The 22,833-nt window shown below is 38.1% G+C and overlaps 1 protein-coding gene across 1 annotated transcript in view; it reads left to right on the top strand.

Annotated features, from left to right (window-relative positions):
• The window catches only part of LOC106522373 (plexin-A1), a gene marked incomplete in the record, with an annotated part of 278,427 nt that overhangs the window by 33,581 nt on the left and 222,013 nt on the right, over positions 1–22,833 (top strand). The window contains 1 exon segment of the mRNA XM_014015353.1: positions 5,232–6,633. Coding sequence (XP_013870807.1) covers positions 5,434–6,633 — 1,200 coding nt within the window.

Here is a 22,833-nt window from a genome sequence, read left to right as displayed (position 1 = left end):
TTGGACCACTCACCAGCAGTCCAGTCCTGTTTCTCTGTAGCCCAGGCAAGACGCTTCTGATGCTGTCTGTGGTTCAAGAGTGGCTTGACACAAGGAATGCGACAGCAGAAACCCATGTCTTTCATAYGTCTGTGTGTAGTGGTTCTTGAAGAGAGAGAGGAATTAAACCAACAAGCAGGAAAATGAAACTTATCATCCTCATTTTTTTACCGACCTCAAAAAAATTTATCTTGCAATTAATTGATTTATTGACTATTGCGACAGGCCTGTCATAAGTTTTATGATCATTCATTTACGTTACAGATCCTTTACGTTATCCCTGTGCTCTCAATATACAAAATATCACATACCACTGGTAATGAACAACTTTACCAGTAAAAATCTGAGTCTCTTAATTACTGCATCATCATTTTTAGATTCAAGATTTAATTAGCTGTAAATTGACTTCTTTGAAAGGTCACCTGCAAACAGGTTTAAAATACACAGAAATGTACCCTTCAGTGCATTGTGTAAAAAAACCTTGAACTTTAAAACAGAACTGTGTAATGCGTCAAAGCTTTAGCGACATGATTATGCAGGTGATTTTCTGTGGAAGTCCGAGCCTGCAGGCTGACTCGCTTTAATCAACACGACAACAAATGTAGGTCAAAGTTTTCGGGGAGTTCAATCCATTTCATGTCTTTGTCGGTTTTGCTCTGTCTGCGCTTTGTCTGGAAAAACAGTTTAAAACCAAAATAGCATCAATACCAATTGATCTTCTGTCATTGCCCTGCAATTTGTTAACTTTACCTTTTTGATTACATATAACTTGTATTTACGAAGTTAATGCATTGGCTAATGTGTCTAGACATGTGTCTGCACGTGTTTCAGTCGTACAGAAGATTGGAAAGATGAAGGATGTGCACTTGCATATCGACAAATGCACCGTGAAGCCAGCAGCCAGTGAGCTACATGCTAAAGAAGTGGTGTGTATAAATTTGCCTAAGTGTTTGGCCAAGGTCTGCGGCTGTGTGCACAATCGATGCACAAACAGCAATAAATCAGCTCAGGATGGACCTGAATGCCACTGCAACTTCATCTGATGTGTCAGCTGGGCTTTTGTAACGTYTGACAGTGGCACAGACTCTTGGGTTCACACGGTCACAGTGGTGAGCATATAGATTACGGGTTCCCAAACTTTTCCATGTCATGGACCCCCAAACAGCATTAGCTTTTGCAAGGGGACCCCCCTCTTGCAAAACCACAAAGACAGTGGATTGATGGATTATGAACATCCTCCTCATTAAAATGACATAAAAACGGGAATCAAACCAAACATTAATGTATTATCATGATTAACAAGACAAATTAAGTCATATTTAACCACTCATAATATCAGGATAATCCAGTTATCAAAATAAAGCCTTTTTAAAGCCAAGAATAAAGTGACTGGGTCATTTTGGCCATATTTGATTTAATCCTTGGTTTGATGTGATTGGTCACATATTTTAAAATATTGATTGAAAAATAGATTAAATTTTATGAAAATGATTTAAAACATGGCGGTATGGTGGCTCAGTTGATAGAGCTATTGCCTCCCAGCAAGAAGGTTGCCGGATCAAATCCTGGCAGGGGATCTATCCTGGTAGAGTTTGCATGTTCTCTCCCTGTATACGTGGGATTTTTCTGGATACATGGCAGTACGGCAGCTCAGTGGTTAGTGCTGAGGCCTCACAGCAAGAAGGTCCTGGGTTCAATCCCCAGTTCGGACCTGGGGTCCTTTTGTCCGGAGTTTAAAGTTCTCCTCGTGTTTGCGTGGATTTTCGCCGGGTTCTCCGGTTTCCCCCACAACACAAAAACATGTACAATAGGTTGCCTTCAGGCCTCCCTTGAAAATGAGATCTGTGATCTCAGTGGGATTTGCCTGGTTAAACAATTTTAAAATGAACAGATGATGGATGTATTTAAACCATTTATTAGATTTATTTATTTATTTTTTTTGCTTTTTTTCTTATCTTCCCTCTAGATTTCTAAGACTTTCCTCAGTGCTCCCTGGTGGTTCCCCCCAAACCACAGCCCCCACTTTGAAAAACACTTATATAAATAACTAAGTTTGACTTAGATGTTATTGAGATTTGGAGTATATTCATGTGAAGTAAAATATCTTTATTATATTTTCAGATTAAAGATGTAATGTGAACATTAATTAAAAATAAACAAACTTACAACTAGAGATTAAGCATGTACAGGTTTTATTTTTTAATGGGGTCAACATAGGTCCGTTAAAAATGTTCAGCTGATTCAAATTATCTCTGCTTACAAGTTAGAAAAACTTAGATTTTGTTATCCATCCATCCATCCATCCATCCATCCATCCATCCATCCATCCATCCATCCATCCATCCATATGTAAAATTAAACATCTGTGTTGTTCTTGTACATTATGAGGTTGAACTATGGTAGTGTGCATCACATGACAATAGACATTTGTTTCCTATTTAAAAAAAACTCTGTCCCATTTTCAGCCTGTTTTTCTTCTATCATTTATGTGTCCACAGCCATTATTCTTACAAATTTCTTCACAAATAAAAATAAATTTCCCCTCTTTTGATCTGATCCAGGTGTTGCAGAAAGACTTTTAAAGCACTTCTTCTCTTCCCCGCTTCACAAACGTCTTCGTCTTTCCTCTCATCTCTTTGTCCCAGTTTAGTCAAACAGTTGCCGATAACATCAGAGACCAGCTTCACTGGTTACTAAATCTATACTGCCACTGAGTCCAGCATTTCCACTTATTTATAGCATTTAAAAGGAACATCAGAAAAAGTGAGAAAGAAGTGGAGCAAAAATAGACTCATTCTTATCGTATCATTTAATGAACAAAGTGAGTGTTTACTGTTTTTTTTTTTCTTTTCAAGTATGAGTGGGGTTTGTGTTTTGTGCAGGAATGTGTGCACGGATCTTTTCATGTTAGTGCATTTTAATTGTGAGTGTACTGAGATCAAATGTATTTAGTGCACTTGTTTAAAAAGCTTTAGACACCATGCTGTATGTGGAAGGTGTACACTGACTTATTTTCTTTTTGTGAGCTTTTTGGATGCTAACAGTAGCTGCATTGTCCTGGTGAGACAGGCAGCAGCATCGTCATCAGGGCCACTGTAATCACGACTGGGCAGGAGATGAAAGACACTATTGACAAGGAGCAAAGTGTCTGAGAGAAGAGAGAGAGAGGAATGCAATGAAAAGGAGGAATAAGGAGCAGCAGAAATCTGAGACAAGAATAGCTTGCTGACCATAGCCAGTTGTGAAACAAACCTTTGCTTTGTGATTTGTGTTTATTTGCACATGGACCAATGCGCTAATAAAGTGTGGGTTAGCACTGCAAGTTTAGCTTTTGCACCATTTGTTTGATGCACATTACAGCTCTGATAAAGTGATCCGTTTTTTTCTCGGTTTTCTATTATTTTCTATTATTTTATTTTATTTTTAATCCATGAATGTTTCCTCTGATTTGTGTTGTCAGAGATGTATCATCTCTGCAATTAGCCAGAGGAAATCTATTTTCTTTTCAAATATTGCCGCCATTTCAATCATGAATCAGCGTGAACATTGTGTTTCCCTGAGACCAAAAAATATATATAAAATATAAAATAAAAAAGTGTTAACAACACAAACAAACAAACAACAAAAAAATAAATTAATTAACTGGTTCATTTTGGAAAATAATCAATGATTTAACTTAAAAATTGGTATCTGAACCTCTTAGCCAGAATGCATTTCTCTTCACTTTATTTAATCATTGTTCTTATCTCATACTGGCTGTAATTGATGTAAATGTATTATCGGTTTAGCATTTAATTATCGGTTTAGCATTTATAGCAGCCATTTTGTTCCTTTAGTCTTCAGAGCTTTGCCTCTGCTTTTGTTCTTTTTCTGACCAGGTAAGTGGATATTGAAAATAAATGAATAGATGGTTGAAATGGGAAATAGAAGGATGGTCTACATTCCTTAATACCCAACTCTTTTTCTTACTCTTTAGAGCAATCCTTCCTAGCATCTCTACTGCCTTTATATTGAACTGGTATGCATCCAAATTGGTTTCACTTTTACTCTCTCCCACCATTTTTTAATCTTATCAGGTTGGACTAAGACCTCATCATAAGCCGTTTGTGTCCAGTTCTCTGCTCTGATGGTCCATATCAAGCAACAAAGCTCCTATCGAAAATTTAGCAAGAACTAAGTTTCCCCAACCGTGGAACTCAGTCAGTGTTCCTGAAACTGTGTTTAATGGTCTTTGCACACACATGCAGATGCACTACATTTGAACAAACCACAGGAGCTATGTTCTTTGTGCATACAACACCAATGTTTGTTTGGCCTTAATACACCAAGCTATAYTTGGATACAACTAAACACAGTAAGTCGGCCTAAATGCCTCGTACCAACTGTCAAACACTGTGGTGGAAGACGGACTTTTTCTGTTTGTTTTGCAGCCACAAACTTGCAGACTTAAACATGCAATAGGACAGTGATCAAAAACTAGTAAATCAACAACAGAATGGCTGTAAAAGGAAAAGTATCTTTGCCTGAATAAAATGTAGGCTGAAACCAGAAAAAATACAGTAAAACTCCTCTAAGATAATGTGAGACAGGAGGTTGATATAAAAGATGCAAGTTTAATTAGTGTTGACAATTGTTCAGATTTTCAATTTGTGTTTTTTTCTTACTATTTATCCTCTGAATTGTGCTTTAGTTCTGGTTAAATAATCGCTGACACTGAGCAATGTCTAAGGTTTTTATTTTTCATTTGTGGCTGTTTTTATYTAATCTGGTGAGAACCGGCTGGTTTTATTTATGAAATGTTTCGTCTTTTAGGATTATGTTCRTAAAAAGTAAAAAACCTGGGAATTAAAAAGGTTGCACTTCACCCACGACTGTGTGCATGTGTTTACCTTTTCAGCTGAATCCTTGAATACCTCCAGACAATCAATACACAGAGGAGCAATGTTTAGCCCTGTCTTTTAAAAGATGCACTCCACTGAGTGGTGCGAGCCAAGAATCAAAAAGTCAATAAAACAAGGCCCTCATTTGTTACTTTTTTATCAGTAATTTCAGCATCAAGTCCTTGTGTCCTGGGTGAATGTTGAGTGTCATCTTTTGTTACAAATGCATTCTTGTCAGATCATTGCACATGCATAAGAAGGGTGCATGCATTAACTAACATCTGTTTTTTTCTCTCTCTCTTTCTCTCTTAGGGCTGGTGGCAGATGAGACTGAGGACCAAAGGATGAGATTATAACCTTTTAAAGTGGAGAAAAAAAGGAATAAACACAAGTGGATCTGATTACTCTGGAACTCAGTTTTTTGTATCGTCGTACCCTGCTGGGTACCATGAGGAACTGACTGAACCCTTGGCGGATTAAACACTCAAAAATACACATTAACACCCACTTGCTCATGCACCCCATCCCCTCCCCTCCCCTCACCACCATGCCCTCTCACCTCAATCCACCCCTTCTCTTCCCCTTCCTCTTCCGTCTCCTCCTCCTCTTCAAGGCTTCCGCATCTACCACTCCTCCCTCCTTCCACTCCTTCTCTCCACCCGAAGGAGGCCTCACGCATTTAGTGGTCAACAACAAAACCGGAGACGTCTATCTGGGTGCCGTGAACTGGATTTACAAGCTCTCCGGCGACCTCACCAAGCTGCGGAGCCACGTAACCGGTCCTGTCACCGACAACCCTCGGTGTTACCCTCCCCCCGGCGTCCAGTCCTGCCCCCATGAGCTGGTGCAGACTTCTAATATCAATAAACTCTTGCTACTCGATGCTGCCCACAACCGCTTAATTGCATGTGGGAGTACTTCCCAGGGAATATGTCAATTTCTGCGTCTGGATGATTTATTCAAGCTTGGTGAGCCACACCACCGTAAAGAACACTATCTATCCAGCGTGGCTGAGGCTGGCACTATGTCTGGTGTGGTGATCTCCCCAGATATTTTTGGTGGGGGTGGCAAACTCTTTGTCGGCACCCCCATTGACGGGAAATCAGAGTACTTCCCCACTCTGTCGAGTCGAAAGCTGATGTCTAATGAGGAGAACGCGGACATGTTCAGCTTTGTGTACCAGGACGAGTTTGTCTCATCCCAGCTGAAAATTCCCTCAGACACCCTCTCCAAGTTCCCAGCGTTTGACATCTACTACATCTACGGCTTCAACAGTGAGCAGTTTGTCTATTACCTCACCTTACAACTCGACACCCAGCTCACGTCACCAGACGCAAGCAGCGAACAGTTCTTCACCTCGAAAATTGTTCGCCTCTGCGTCGACGATCCCAAGTTCTACTCTTACGTCGAATTCCCCATCGGCTGCACGAAGGATGGAGTGGAGTATCGCTTGGTTCAGGATGCTTTTTTGGCCCGTCCGGGAACCCGCTTGGCACGTTCTCTTGGTATTCGAGAGCACGAGGAGGTTCTGTTCACCGTATTTGCCCAAGGTCAGAAGAACAGAGCCAAGCCGCCCAAGGAGTCAGCTTTGTGTTTGTTCACAATGAGGCAGATAAAGGAGAAGATTAAAGAGAGGATTCAGTCGTGCTACAAAGGAGAGGGGAAACTCTCCCTGCCCTGGCTGCTCAACAAGGAGCTTGGCTGCATCAACTCGGTGAGTGTTTGAGACAGGATTTCCCAGAAGTGCTTCTGTGATCAGAATTTAGATTGTGTGCTCGTCTGAACACAGACAGATTGTTCTAGAAATTTTTAGTCTGTGATTGTATGCGAGACTTCCACAGTTAACAACACGACACTGCTGAGGTTCAAGTGCAGTTTATTCTAGAACTAGAAGTGTTTGTTCAGGTGTTGCTTTGTTTCAAATGTGTTGCAATTTGACAGCAGTCATAGAACAAGTTTTTTTTAACCCATCACGTGTAAGACAGTGGTTTACAAGTTAGTGTCTATAAAAAGCATTCACCCCTCGGATGTTTTATACTTATATTGCTCAAATAAATCAGTCATAGTCTATGTAAAATGGTCTTTACAAAAATAAAAATTAAATGTTCAGTGGTAAAAGCACATCAAATTACCAGTATTACCAATTAAATAAAAATACGTATAAAATCTGTAGGCTGAAAAACAAGTGTATGTTCAGATGTACCTTTATGTGTAATACATGAGTCTCACAGCAGCGAAAGCCCACACCAAACACAAATGATATTGCCAAAAAATGCTAAAGTTCACATAAAATAGGAAGTACTGATTATAAAGGGAGGAAAGAACAAAAAAGACGTGTATCGCAGCTRATATTGTCATCACAATAATTACAAATATTATCGCCATTGCAAGATTTTCTGATATCCCTCATCCTTTAATTCAAATACAATCATTAACACTGTTCAGCTTAAGCCAGAACTGGTATTTATTCTTAAAAATGTGCTAAACTTGCTAATTAAAAAATGCTAAATTATTTGATTTAAATTAACTAACTACATCAAAATAAACTGACTTGTTTTTGCAAAGCACTTGTGAAATAATAATATAAAAATCACTGATGTTGCAAGAAGCCAAACTAGTCGAAACCAATAATTTTTTATTCAGTATTTTTTTCTAATCTTATTCATTTTAATCCATAAACAGTTTATTTTCTAAGTTCCTGTCTGTTTTATTTAGTTATAATTCCAACTATGAGCTGGCCAAAGGGGTGTATGTGTGTATGTATGTGWGTTTCACCTGCTCATGTCACCCCACATGTAACACACACTCCCAGCTCTGTATTGCATGAATAATTCACCCGGTCTCACCCTGTTATTCAGTCAGTGCTCCGCAACAACCTGCCATAAATCTCTGGACGACTCTACACCTCTCTGCTTTCATTACCCCTTCCTTCCTCTGCAGTTCATTTGAATTTTCCCCCTCTTTGTCTTTTATTCTATTTCTATCATTTACATAAAGAATTGTTTTATGGTTTAAGCCCACCCTGCAGGGTTTTTTAAAATGATTTTTTTTTAAAAATCTATATTTATTGTTTTTACATTACGTGGGATCTGAAAACATGAAAGACAGAATTATGATAAAAAGGAGCCGATGATTGTGAACAGGCTGATTTGAAGACGAAATGAGAAGCAGGAGGAAACGAAGAAGGGGATAAGTCTGAATGGGAAGACACTGATGGAAACAAAYGAGAAAATTTAACAGGAAAAAGAGGACATTAACCAATAAAGTAAACCACTTTAGTCATGTCAGACAGTTGATTATGTTGGTTAAAATGTCACATAAACCTCTCACTAAAACTAGAATGCATTTCCTCAGTGGTGGGCAGCACTAATGTAAAAATTAGTTCCACTAGCCCTAAAACACTAACTCAAATACTCAGGTCCCCCAATTTTAAAGCACTAACACACTCAAAACTTTAGCTAAACCTAATTCTAAAGCAGTAAAATAACCCAGTCAACCCATGGAACATTTTTCAACWGACAACATGAGTCACATGTTGCCATGTTGCTCTCTTAAGACTTATCATTGACATTCCACAGATATATTTGGGTTCATATGTTGTCACCTAGTGCAGTGGTTCCCAAACTTTTTATCTTCTGACCCACAAAATATCCATGGCAAAAACTTGTGACCCCAAATATTACTGGTCTGAGTACACAAACTTCGTTAATAACCCTAAAAACACAGGCTTTTTGACAATCTAAACAGCTTGTACACAAATATAGATACTTATTTATACTTATTTTGTGTTTTTGTAATATTTATAGGGAACATATTACATCAGCAATTATTTTATTACCCTTTAAATTGATTTCTGGAGATTATCCAAGGTGCTTCATGACCCATAATTGGGTCCCAAGCCCAACTTTGGGAACCAAAGTGCAGTGGTTCCCAAACTTTTCAGCTTTTGACCCACAAAATAACAGYAGCAGAGACCTGTGGCCCCAACTATTTTTGGATGATAAACATTTGTTTCAGGTCAACAAAACATGGGCATAGTAACAATATTTTTTATATTAAATTTACCAATTTTAAATACACTAACCTCACTCCTTTGTAACAACTAAGGCAAAAATGTAATTAATTCAAAAAATCTTGTCAGACCCCACCTTGATGTTTCAGGACCCCACTTTGGGTCCCGACCCCACCTTTGGGAAACACTGACCTAGTGGATAAGTAACACACATATGAACAAAATATGCATCAGATTTCAGTCAGTCGTCAACATTAACGTTGATCAATAACATTTATAGATCTAAGTTAGTGCTTCTAAATTTCGCCTATAATTTTAGCAAGTGCTAAAAAACCCTAAAGCACTAATCAGGAAATTAGTTCCCCTATTAGTGCTTTAGTGCTTTAGGGGAACTGTGCCCACCACTGCGTTTCCTAAGCCTGATTGTAAACACTTTAGTTGCTTTACCGATAAGGCCCTGTGACTTCATGGGCTCTTTGACAAAATCTTTAAAACCGTCACATAATCTGTCTAATATAAAGTGTCAAAGAATGGTTTACACTAATTAAAACAATATAAGTTTTGTAATTGCAGACATGTCAACCTCTTTAGATGAGGGGCAGAGGGTTTGAAAGCAGACTTTCTGATGCTGGGAAAGGCAGAACATGAGACAGAGTTACGCCTGGAACATGGCCCCTAAACATGGCTTTTTGTTTTAGAATTGCGATACTTTGTTGGGCCTTCAGTAGCTTTTCATGTCCAAAAATAACCAGAAAGACATTGTTTATGACAGTAATTGTTTGTAGAGCAGTAATTAGTTGTTATCAGTTTGCTGATGACACTGGACTACAATTGCGGTAAGAATTCCTGCCAATCAATAACATGGTGTTGTCATAGCAAGCATGTCAGCATTCATCTTGAAACACTGCTGTCTATAACCAGCTTGTASACAAGTGTCAATGAGGCTGCCCACTTTTACAACATAATTAACACTGTGGGGCAGCATTTGGGGCAGTCATCTTGTGTCCAGAGAGTTACAGGTTTGATTTCCTTATTATGCCCAAATGTCGCACTGTCACTGAGCAAGACCCCTAATCCCCAAATGCTAACTGGTAGGAGTGCAACAATACATGWATCTGTATTGAACCGTTCAACACAGTCTAGTCTCAGTACGCACTTGTATTGAACAATACAGATTTTAAAAATTTACTTTATCAGCTTGTCTTCTGAAGATGCTCTGTGTTGAAGGATCAGTGGATCTGTGTTTGACTACTCCACCTAGGCTGCATTGTGGAGCACAGATCCACTGAGAAACCTGCTGTTTCAGCAACATTTATTTTAAAAACTACTTTTGAGGTTAAGCAAATGCTCATAAGTAATTTCAATAAATTGTGAATCAAAAAGGGCACAGAAATTTGTCCTTTTTTTGTATTGAAAAAAGTTTCAAACCGTGAGACTAAAGTATCGACTCAAGCCGAATTGTAAATTTTCTGTATCGTTGCACCCCTACTAACTGGGTGCTTAAATAACTGCCACYGCTCCACTTGTGTATCTCACATGTGTGATGTGTCAAATGCAGAGAACAAATTTCTTTATTCTAAGGCCACAAACGATGATGACAACACATACTGTAGCATTTTCTTCTATTAGTGGATGATGTTAGCTGCCTAGTGTTGATCTCCAATATTTACCCGATTACTGTGTTCATTTTCCAACCACCTAATTCCGTTTGGCATGTGATTACATTTGCTCATGTAATTCAATATTTTAAAAAACTTGAAGGCATTTTAAGTTGTGCAAGCAGAACGTGGCCTTGTACCCATGAGGTGTACCGTATATGCATGARATTATGCTAATGAGTGTACAGTCAAATGATTGTCCTTTATGGCCATCTGTTGCTCTGCCTGCAATCGATCAAGGTTGAGTCAGCAGAGCTTTCTCTAGGATGTCGTCGTGATGAATTTATGATATCCTTGTACTGGCATGTTCACTGTTTCCTGACTGCACTGATGACAGCTGCTTGCTTCTGCACTTAGTGTCATGTGGACACTTGTGCATTGATTCATTTTCAAAYGGCATGGTCAGTCAATAAACATTCAGACAATTCTGTTTACCTGGTTATCATGGTGTACATTGGAAAAAAAATGACAGATTTAATTGCTTGTATATGAAGTTGTGAATTTGTTTATTTACCATTTAAAATCTTGACTTGTTTAAATCTGATTAGTTTACAGACTACACTTTATTGCAATCCTGAAATATTATAAAATAGTTGTGTAAGCATTATAGTTGACAAAACAAGCAATTTATTGATCCTAGTCAATAATCCCATCCCAAAGAACTTGCAAAAAACTGTAATGGTTATGTTAGCGTTGCCTGTTATACAAACATTTCTATTACGGATATGCCAATTTGAAAATTTCAGCCGATATCGATAGCCAATAGTATTGTTTGTGTTATGGCTGATAAACAATATTTACCGATATTTCACAAACACACAAATTAGTTATATACATGTACGTACAAATTCACTCGTGTCTTTTTTCAATACTGCAAAAAAAAAAAAAATTAAACGACTAGACCGGTGACATGATTCTGTACTTCAGTTATTCCTGGCTGTGCAGCGTCACTTTCACTATCCTGATCAAGCAGATACCAATGGACCAACCATACCCCCCCCCCAAAAAAAAACAAACAAACAAACAAAACAAAACAAAACAAAACAAAACAAAACAAAAAAACAAACAAACAAACAAAAAAACGAATAAATTAAAAACAGAAACACAAAGCTAAAAGGTGGGAAATCAATATTGGACGTTAAAACTGGTACATTTTTACTTATCGGACCAATACCAATATTGTAAAGAATGATCAATATTGGCCAATACCGATGTTAATGCCRATATATCGTTCATCCCTAATTTCTATAATTTCTGACGTATTACACACACATACATAAAAATCACTTTGCATAAACTAGGATTTTATTATAAATTCTGAAGAACGGAGCATGGTGTAGAGCATTCAGATGATGGGTTTGTAAATGTTGGTGTTCACTTCAAATGATTGATGCAGTCTAGCAGTCAGTTTTTACCCATCAGTTCATTGTTTGATATTTTGTCTGTTTCAGCTCTTCTAGTGAATGGTCTATGGTGGGGAAAAAGGTAAAGATAGATGAAGATTTTGGAGTAAACAACTATTAGTGCAATAAAAGCTTCCTATTAAAAATTGATGTACCCAAATTCACAGATGAACACAAATCAATACCAAAACTATTATCTTTTAATAAACACAGGACAAATGAATAATAAAAATAAAGTGAGTGGGTTTCTTTGAAAGAAAGYATTTACCCCTTGCACACCAAAGTTTTAAGCAAAGTTTAAACTTCTGCGTTTGAAAAGATCAGCTATTTGTGGCGTCATCTTGAATGTGTTATAAAAAACAGGTACCTCCAGTTTTTTTTCCAACACTGATTGAAGTTTTGTTTGTCTGTAATTCTGCATTTTATAGATGGAATCATAAAGTCCAGCAGATAATTTTTAACACACCAGAATTCAACCAAAATAGAGTATAGGAAATCAATCTCGATCCAACTTGAACTTTGTGATAAATTTTTCACAGTGCTGTCAAGGCAATCTTCATGCTTGCTCAGTTTGCAGTTCTGAAAGCTAATTTAGAGCAGAGCACAAATGCTTTTTTATATTTATAAGTACACTGATAAGCCTTAAAATTTGTGATGACTTGCCCAGTACTTAGTTTGCACTCCTCCTCCTCCCATAAACCACRAAAATAGTAGTTGAGGGTCGATATATAAAAGATGTCCTGAAGTAGTTTGGTACTAATTGTTCCCATTTTAACTTGTGGGATTGGATCTCTGAATGGTATCTGAGCACTATCTAGAAAAGTTAGAGTGTGAACGTTTCAGACTTTGTGTTCTTTAAAAACTTAGCATTCTCTCAACCACCTACAGTAGGTAGTGCGGGGTGGTATGAGACAAATTTTGTATCTCGTTATTTTTAAGTTATCCCGGTACAGTATTTTGTTCCCATCACAGCTCAGCTGATGTCAAAATGTACAAATGCTGCTTATTGATCAGTAAACCACAGTCAACTGAAGTTACTCTGTTTCTGCAACACAGAAGTTATTTCTTTTATTGTATCTGTGTCACTGTTTCCCTCCTCTACATGTCWTTTCTTCTCTGCCTGGTTGTAGACATTAGTCATACATTTTGGGCACACGRGGGCAGGTAGAGTCATGAAGGAGGAGGGTTGATCAAAGATCATTATTGGGCAAATTTACTTGGCGCATGAAATCTATCTGTGCACATCACTGAGGAGGTGTACTCAGCAATGGCAAAAACACATTTTTTTTGCTGCTCCAACAACACTAGCTTGCCCTTTGTGCCGCCCTGTATGCACATTGAGTGATGCTGCAGCAAAACTGTTTAGTGGTGGGCGCGGATGGGCCATTCCAAGCATGTTCTGGCTATTTGAAACAGTGTGTCGTATGAAAATTTATATAATAAAGAAATTAAAAAAATGGTTTTATGATGTGAACTGGTTTACCGCCCATCTCAGCACCTACCGTATTCCTTATTCAAGTATAATACGTAAAATTAAATCTGTAAAATCGTCCATAAAGTTGGGGGGTAGTATTATACTCGGATAATATTTTTACTTATGTTTTTTAACTGAAATATCGGCTTCTTTTACAAAATGCCYGAGTCTGGAAATGAGACCACGTCRTAAAAWGCAGTTGAAACRAGCTTACCTCTGACACTCCTCTGTGCTTCAGAGCGAGGTAGTAACAGATCCAGGCAGGTGACATGATGTGRAAAAAGGGGAAAAAAGTAGTCCTGCACCTTAGTAATSAYRRCRAACTAATGACATTAGCATGTGACCRAGCCGCTCCTKGAACAACAACAAACACATGTTCATCTGTTATGGTGGCCATCCACCGGTGTTCTGAAAAAGTTTGTATCCCTGAAAAAACGTTTCCCCACCAGAGGGGGCGCTCGCGAGTAGGAAGTAATCTGCTTTTCCCCCACAAGATGGCCCAAATCTCATGTGAAGTCTCTGACTTTTGTGTTGGCGCCTCCTGGTGGACTATGTGTAAAATGCCAGAATTCATATGATGCTTCTACAGCTGATATACGTATATTTGTTGTCAAAATACCTTTAGTTCATATGTTGTTAATATAAAATGAACAGTCCAATGATCATTTTACTGATATGTATAAAGACTGCAAAGGATGAAAAATCTTGATGTCTGCATGAAATTGGAGGTTGTTTGAGGATTTAATTTTTATGCTTTTTAAGCTCAAAAAGTGGGGGTCTTATTATATATGAGATCGTATTATACACGAATAAATAAGGTAAGCCTAAAACTGTGAGTATTAAAGCAAGGATCTGTTGTACAGAAAGCATCAAAAGTCACCACTTAGTATTAATTGATCAAAACTATAAAACATAAATTTCTAAAAGCACTTTTTAGCCACATTTTCAAACCATGGGTGTGTCTCAAACTGCAGGTTTCTTCCTGTGCAAATTTATGTCCACTCATTATCAGTAAGAGGCTGGTGTTGGTCTTCTGGGAATTAAACGGAGTAGTGGGTGACCTTCTCTGCTGTGGGCTGCTGTCCAGCTCCACAGCTTAGTGTGCAGGCAGACCCAGCACAGCTACAGCCTTAGCATGGCTAATGAGACTGATTCAGACAGAGAGGGAGATAGAGGATGGTATCTTATTATGCATATGTGTGTGTGTGTGTGTGTTTATGCATATGTGTGTGTGTGTGTGTGTGTCTTTTGGACTCATTTTATCTCCCATCTTTTTTGTCTTTCTCTGTTCACTAAGTGCTCATTTGTTTGTGTTTTTGTGCCGTTATTATCCCTCAATTTAAAGAAGCAGAGAGAAGGAACTGTATAAAAAAAAACAAAAATGCTGAGTCTGTGTGCACACAACTCTGCACTGCCTTTAAAGTACTTGGTGAAAATCAGAGAAGATGGTCTACATCAGAAATTAGAAAGTGAAAATATACTTGCATACGGAGCCCACAAGGGGACACGGGGGATTTTTTTTCTTTTGCTTTCCCACGTAATACCTTTGCGTTAGGTCGCAATACCTTTACGTTACCTCATAATATTGTTTTGCGTTCCCACGCAAAAGTTTGATTTGTATATAAACTGAATTAAATCAGACTTTTATTTTGAAATATCCATTTACCAAAACAAGATGTGTCGCCACAAGTTCGTGAAATTGACATTGATGTTGTGTGGCTGCACTGTGTTAACATATGACATACTTCCATGCGTGGCTGTGTGAAATATTCATTCTGAAGCTGAATTAAAGTAGTAGGCTAACTCGCTAAGGGTAAACATGTGAGTTATTAATAAATCGGCAGGCACAACAGTGTTTAAAGACTTTAGCGAGGTAAAGCAATACTTTGCATGGGAACGCAAAAAGAAACAAAATCCCCCATGTCCCCTCGCAGGCTCACTTGCATTGCTTTTACCCCTCTCTTGGTCTTTTTTRTGTTTTCAGAGCACATTGACGTTTAATAATATAAACAGCTGTTGATCACAATTAGCAATGGATACGACCACTTTATGTTGCATTGTGTTGTCTCGTAAAGAACTTGGGCAAGCTGCAGTGACTGATTATGTCCCCTCTGTCTTCACTGTATGTTTGGTCACATTACAGAATCTGAGAAATCCCAAAAAACAGTTTCACTCCAGAAACTTTAAAAATGCATGTCGTAGATCTCCGTATTTGTTGCAAATATGTGCAACTAAATGCAGAAAAACTGATCCTGCACATGCAACATACCTTTGTGATGAGATGAGCACTGATAGAAAAAATGCACACTTCACAAAACATCATTAGCAATGTGTTCCTTTGCATAAGGAGAGCCGGAAGACCTGTAAATACCTGAACAAATACAGTTAATTAATGTGATTTATTTTGTCATTGATGTTTTTTTTTTCTCCAGATGAGCAGGTAAAATATGACTAAACAGATGGTGTTCTCAGAGATGAAAAGTAGACATCTTTTTTAATTTGAGAACTTCACAGGTTTTTTTAACTCACAGTTTTGCTGTTCAATATTACACTTCTTATAAACAGAACTGATGCCAAATATTGACAGGATTACAGCTCAGTAAATTTTTTTTCTTTTTCTGTCATTTGAGATACTTTGATGTTTGACTCAGCAGAGTGCTGCACAAATCTGTGCATTGTAATGATTTAAGATGCAGAAAGTTCCAGTATGTTTTTCAGCTCYACGCTGATTTCCCATAGCGTATTCACCCAGGATATCTTTTTATTACTGCTCAACATTAAATGGAGAGGTTTCTTGTTTTTGTAAAATGCCCTAAGATGACTTTTGTTGTGAATTGGCATTATATAAATTAACCAAATTGAAAATTAAATCCAAAAACAATGAATGGTGTTTGTGAACTAATTTGCAAACAGTGGATTTCAGATTTGTTGCACAGGACAGCATGCTGTACAATGGCTGCTAAAAGGCCAATGAGAGGGTCAGCTTTTGGTGGATTTTTAATGTCTTGGAGCTTTTAGATGATTAGCCTTTAGGTCGTATTCACACCAGCACTGTTTAGTCTGCTTTAATCAAACTCTAGTTCGTTTGCCTGGAAAGTCCGGTTTGTTTGGGGAGGTGTGAACGTGTAATCGAACTCTGATTTGGCCCAAAAAAGCAAACTCTGGTCTGCCTGAAAACCTTGGTCGATTGAAACAAACTCTGGTGCGGTTCGATTGCATGTGTGAACGCCTAGCGGACCAGAGACCGCTCTAGAAGCAGGAAGTGGACTATACCGCATGACRTTCTGAGTAATAACAGTATTAAATTTACTTATATCGTGTAAACACGCCACGGAGATGCCTCAGCCGCCTTGTGTGCAAAACAATTTTCTCCGTGGTTCGACTCATCTTCCTCTCATGCTGAGCTCATTGTTGAAGACTATTTGTTTAGCACATTTGCCAAAAAAAAACAAAACAAAACCTATAACCACTAAAATTTAACGTTACTATTGTTTGGTTACATTTTGTGAAGAAGGAAGTTGCGCTCCATGTCATCTTCTTAGGTTTTCATGTTGATTTCTTTAGTGGTTCTTTGTGCAGCGCCCCCACAGGTGAGGGGAGGAACAGGTAGTTCACAGGGTTTAGTTCGGTTGAGAAACTGCAGTGTGAATTCAAACCGCACCAACAGAAAATGTAAGCAAAGCTTGCAGTTTTGGTCCCCAATCGAACCGAGTCTAACCGGACTATCAGGTGTGAATACGACATTACACTGTGTAAGCTACATCTAAACTGACTTTTTTTTTTTGCCCAGAAACACACCACAAGCGTTTCCAATTTGACAGTAAACATCAATTTTCACTGTAATACTGCTGAAAGCTTGAATTCTACCTTTAAAATAAGTATTTCTTATTTACTAAGAATGTCGAACGTGAAATGGGACAACAAATTACYAAACCGTATTCTTGTCTCTGTGAGGAACACAAAATGAAATCAGTGCATTCATTTCATATTTCTTTTCAGCTGTTTTACTAGGTCAAAAAAGACAACTACTCATGTTTTAAAAAAATACTGTTGTGGTCATCCAGGACACAAATGGTTGCAGCACACCCACAAACTGCTGATCTGCAGCAGCTAATGAGTAGTGTAATYATTTATTGATGCACATTTATTGCTGTGTTGTGTTTGTGATGGTTTATGACATCTATCTATGCATGTGTTTGTGCAAACACACGCATTCATTAATGCATATTTGTTTATTTAATTATTCATATGTGTGTACTGTATGTCTGACTGCAGGGTCTGTTTTCTGTGCGTGCGTGCGTGCGTGCGTGCGTGCGTGCGTGCGTGTGTGTGTGTGTGTGTGTGTGGCCATGCACATGTGGGTGTGTAGCAGTCGGCTTCAATTTTGTTTGGGATTTTTTTCCTGCAGCAGAGTTCAGTGAGATGAGATAAGCTCTGTATAACAAACAAAAATAAATAAATAAATAAATAAATAAATAAATAAATAAATAAATAAATAAATAAAGGAAACTTTCTGCTTGTTTTTTTTTCTAACCCACACAAGACACTAAACTGCTAATATTTGTAATATGTATATGATGCAGAGTTGTATCCACATCAAAAATGGACTCATTGAAAATTTAGCAGCTTATCTCGCGTCACAATTATTAAAAAGCAAACATAAAAAAACATCTTACAATAGGTCTATGAGCTAGTTATTTCTACCTCCTCCTAAATATTTATCAAAAAATGCATCATTGTATGCATATGCTTTRGTATTCTAAGAGTCTATTGCCCTTTCATAACTTTTTCGAAATTGTCCAAATCAAGTTGGAGCTCTGTCTTTTTTTTAGSATGCATTTCTCTCAAGCAGACTGTGCATTGTTTACCGTGTGCTTTTCTGCATACTTTATCTCAATTTTTAATTAAAAAATGCTTTGTTGGAGGAATTAATCAAACACAACAGTCTGTGTGCAGTTAAAAAGTGTTTTAAATAAAGTTAGGCAGTTTTGTTTAAACATACACCAAAATAAAAAAAAACTATCCATCCAATAAAAACAAAAAAATAATCCATATTTAAATATAAGGAATTTTCATAATTCCATGTAACAATTTACCACATATCAGACCTAAAGAAGAAAAAAAGAAATCAGTGTGCATCACCGCCAGCAAATRTCTGCTGTGCAGAAAAAAGAAATGAATAACGTAGCAGACTGGGTCTGCCCATGTGGAATTGGCTCAGCTGATGGTTGAGGGTATCTGGGGTGAAGCAAGCTGCTGTCCCACTGTGGCACATTAACCTATATGGTCAACTGACACTCAAACGTTGGAGCCAAGCCCTCTCTTCCCACAGTTCTCAGTCTCTCTCTATGGAATTGCTCTACTTTGTGTGTTTTGTTTTGCTGCACACCTTCAGAATGATGAAATTATGACCCAGAAAAAGTATCCCAGTGGGGCATCAGTCTTGACAATTGCTTTTGAATTCACTATAGTGTAGCACTTAAACCAGTAGGGTGCACACTCATGATTCAGCCTCTTCATTTAAACTCGGCAATTAAGCCAATTATCTCAAAACAGTGTTTGAAGGTGATTTAAAGTATATTGACTGTGACAAATGTTTGAGCTGATGAAACGTCCTGGATCCCTGCTTTGAAAAGAAGTGGAAGGAACGGTGAAAATTGACTCTGTTAAAGTCATTTGCCTTCATAGTCTACTTCACTACACAAATTGCTTTACTTCAACWTTGCAAGCCAGATTCATTTCTAGATGTTTTATCCCCGTAAACATTAAGCAGGTGTTTTTTTCCATACATAACTCAAACACCACACAAGATAGCAACAGCAATCTCATTATAGAGACCAAAATTTGTTTTGGCTGACATTTTAGACCGTAATGATTTAGTGTCYACCAATACTGATAAAATGATCCATCTATCCATTGTCTACCGCTTGTTCCCAAGTCAGATTGTGGGGGCAGTGTAAGCAAGGAGACTTCTCTTTCCCCAACTGCCTCTTTCTGGGATTCCAAGGTGTTCCCAAGCCAGTCATGGAATCTAGTCATGTCATAGGTTTTCCTTGGGTCCTCCTACCAGTGGGACATGCCTGGAACACCTCAAAAAGAAAGGGATCTAGGAGGGATCCTAATAAGGTGCCCAAACCACCTCAACTGACTTCTTTCTATGCAGAGGAGCAGCGGCTCTACTCCGAGCTCCCTCTGGATGATAATACATCACTTATACTTACTGTATATACAGTTACAGAACTTAATCTAATTAGCTGTGTTTCCATTGACCATGAAAATGCGCAAATTAGAATTTCGAAAATAAATTTGCTCAATGGAAACACGTCAATTTCAGAAGAAATTACGTTTTTCGACAAAATGTTTTTGCGCTTGGATGAGGTGGTTTTTCTGTCATATCGAAATTGGTGTTTTTCGCAAAACTGCTATAGAAACACTTTTTTCGCATCACAGGAGTCACTTGATCAACAACCATCTGTTTCTACTGATGAAAAAGACGATGATGAAGAAGATAACAGGAAGTAGAAATAGTAGTAATATCACAGAAGTAGTATAAAATAGTAAACTCACCGACTACAATTTCCCAAAAACATAGCATACATAGCCGCTCCCAAGAAGGGCCTTGTCGCTGGAAAGCCTCGATAAAAGACGCCGACGTCTCTGATGATGATGAGCGCTAGTGTCGTGGTAGCAACATGCTATGTGTTTACATCCATATTGCCGCCATGATTGTAATGACTTATYGCGAGAACAAACGTATTCAYGCRTGACTTTAGTTGCATATCTTACTTAATTGAAACACCGCAGTTGCGAAACTGTTTTTCGACATTAAAACAATCCTTTCCCTGATGCCAAACATGAGTATAATAGAAAGTGATGAACACACAACATCCCTAAGCTTCTCTCTGACTTGCATAAACTGTGCGATTAACAATACACAGCTACTGTAATAGCAACTATTAACAACAAATAGGCTGCATCTCTTTGTTTCCTTGTTTTAGCCACCCTCGTGCATAATATGGAAATGRACACGAGGCGCTTTGTTTTTGTTAACATGAGTTAGTTCTTTGTCCAATAAAGTTATGCAATGCCACTAAGCAAATAATAAATATCCAAAAGGCTGATTTAAATGCAGTTATGTTAACAGAAAGGAGGCCTTGTGACGATGAACTGTTGTAAAGTTCAGGCTCTGCTGCTGGATTTATAATGTGTGAGATTGGTTTAGTTTAGCTTAAAACAAAAGTTTCCGTATTTTTTTGTTACAATTTGGCAGCTGTAGAGAAATAACTGGCTCTTTTCTTCCACAGACCGCAAATCGACTTCACTGTCATCCTCTGATCAAATCTTGTCCAAAAACAGCACTTTGAATATGCACAAAACAAAGTCCTTAATCAAATCGTTAGTGTTTCATATACGTCTGCCACCCAGAATGCATGAATTGTATAAAAAAGCCTATTTAACAAAAAGGCCATAGCAGTAATGTTTGCACTGACATGTATTAGAAGCCCTATCACAGAACAAAATTAAACTGGAAGCTACCATCTTGTGTTTTGCAGACAATRCGTTAGATGATACAAGAAAAAACCTAATTAAGTCAATTTTCTATTGGTAAACAAACTTCAAGCAAATGTTTCCATTAATGATCTGTTTAACCTCAAACAAATCACAAGCTTTTAATAAAATTATAAACTTTGCATAAAATTATTTGTAAGCGCACACACGTTTCTGCCTCTATCCCCATGAGTACTTTGCATTGACTTCTGTTTATTTAACACTCTTTTCTATAGCCTAACCCTGACCCCTAACCCTACACCTAGCCTAAAATCAATTTACACCTTAGCCCTAACCCTAACCCCTGATCCACCAATGACATTTTCCCCAGTGGGGACCAGGCTTTGGTTTCAGTCGGTCTTCACAAGGTGTGCTGGGAAAATGGTCATAAATCGTCCCCACCAGGTAACAAAAACATGTACACACACACACTCGAGCACACCAAAATATAAATGCATATATTTTTTTCAAAGTTTATCAAAAATATCTTAAAAAAACTTCTTAAAAGCCTCTGTAATAATTTGATTAGATTAATTTTACTTGCATACATATATTAGTTATTTGTGGCTTTTAGTTCATGCTAATAAAGTAAAACATCCAAACCAAAAATAAATAAATTTAAATAAAGAAAAAACCCTCTATCAAAACATTTCTCTTTAGTAATTGACCTCAGTGCTCCACTAAATCCATTTTTCACAACTTGTGTTGCTGGAGCTATACTTGGGGGTTTTGGCACAAAACTAATTGTGACAAATTATGTAATTGGTGTCTTGTGCATTTTCAATTAGATTAGCCGCTGGTGCTCATTTGTGCATGATTTTGACAGCATGTTCATGTGTAGGCGTGAGCTGTCGACTCTYATAATTCTGTTGCTTTTATGCAGATAGTTTAGTGTACTCTGTGGGCACAACTTTCAAGGGCTCGAGTCCTTTCTCGTCACACACTCCCTCKTCTATACATGCACACAGAGCATGTTAGCAGCAGAGGTTGTGCGTATATAGGTTCTGTGTGTCTGCGAGGAACAAGGTCAAGGCTTCAAAAGTCGCAGTCTGTTTGGCAGATGTTCTGGATCCTTCGTGCTTTCTTTCCATTACCACCCAAAAACACAGTGTCTTACTCTTCTTTTGTTCTCATATGTGCAGAAACTCACATTACCAAAATCCCACAGTCATTAACAACTAATTAACAAGAAGATATTGGCTCGGTGGGGAAAACTAAAAGCCAACCATTGCTGTCCTTCCCTTCCGGCAGGTCTTAATAATTACTTGCATGAAGGACTGTGTAGTGTGCGTTTGCGCCAAAGATTTCTTTTTTCCTTATCCGACAGTCTGATCTCATGCACTGTCCTCGTTTCAAATTAAGGCACACTAAACTTACATAATGGAATGCATTTTCCCACTTTGCAAGTCTTGTTGTTCATTGCATCAGCCAGCATGTCACAGTACGAGTCTCACTTCAACATCATCTTTCACACATGGGGAAGGCTCAAGCTATGTTTAGCATACACACGCATAGACACACACATATACACACTCGCCCATTCTCGTGGGATTTGGGTGTGTTTATAGCAGGATGAGAAATGCTAGAGGCGTTTGTCTCTCTGGTGAACGTGTTGGTGACATCTCTCTTTCTCTCCCTGTTCCTTTCTGATTACTTCAATTATTGTCTGTAGCTCATGCATGCTTTTTGGAGTTTTCCCATATTAGCTTGAAAGTCCAGTCCGTCATTCCCAAGGAGGTTCTATAGAACAGCTGGGGTGCGCAGAAACCACGTGACCATGTGATCGGATGGTGAAGCTAACGGCTAACGCTAAACGGTC

Source organism: Austrofundulus limnaeus, unplaced genomic scaffold (genome assembly GCF_001266775.1).
Source record: "Austrofundulus limnaeus strain Quisiro unplaced genomic scaffold, Austrofundulus_limnaeus-1.0 Scaffold128, whole genome shotgun sequence".
NCBI lineage: Eukaryota > Metazoa > Chordata > Actinopteri > Cyprinodontiformes > Rivulidae > Austrofundulus > Austrofundulus limnaeus.
This window is presented reverse-complemented; position numbering and strand designations above follow the sequence as displayed.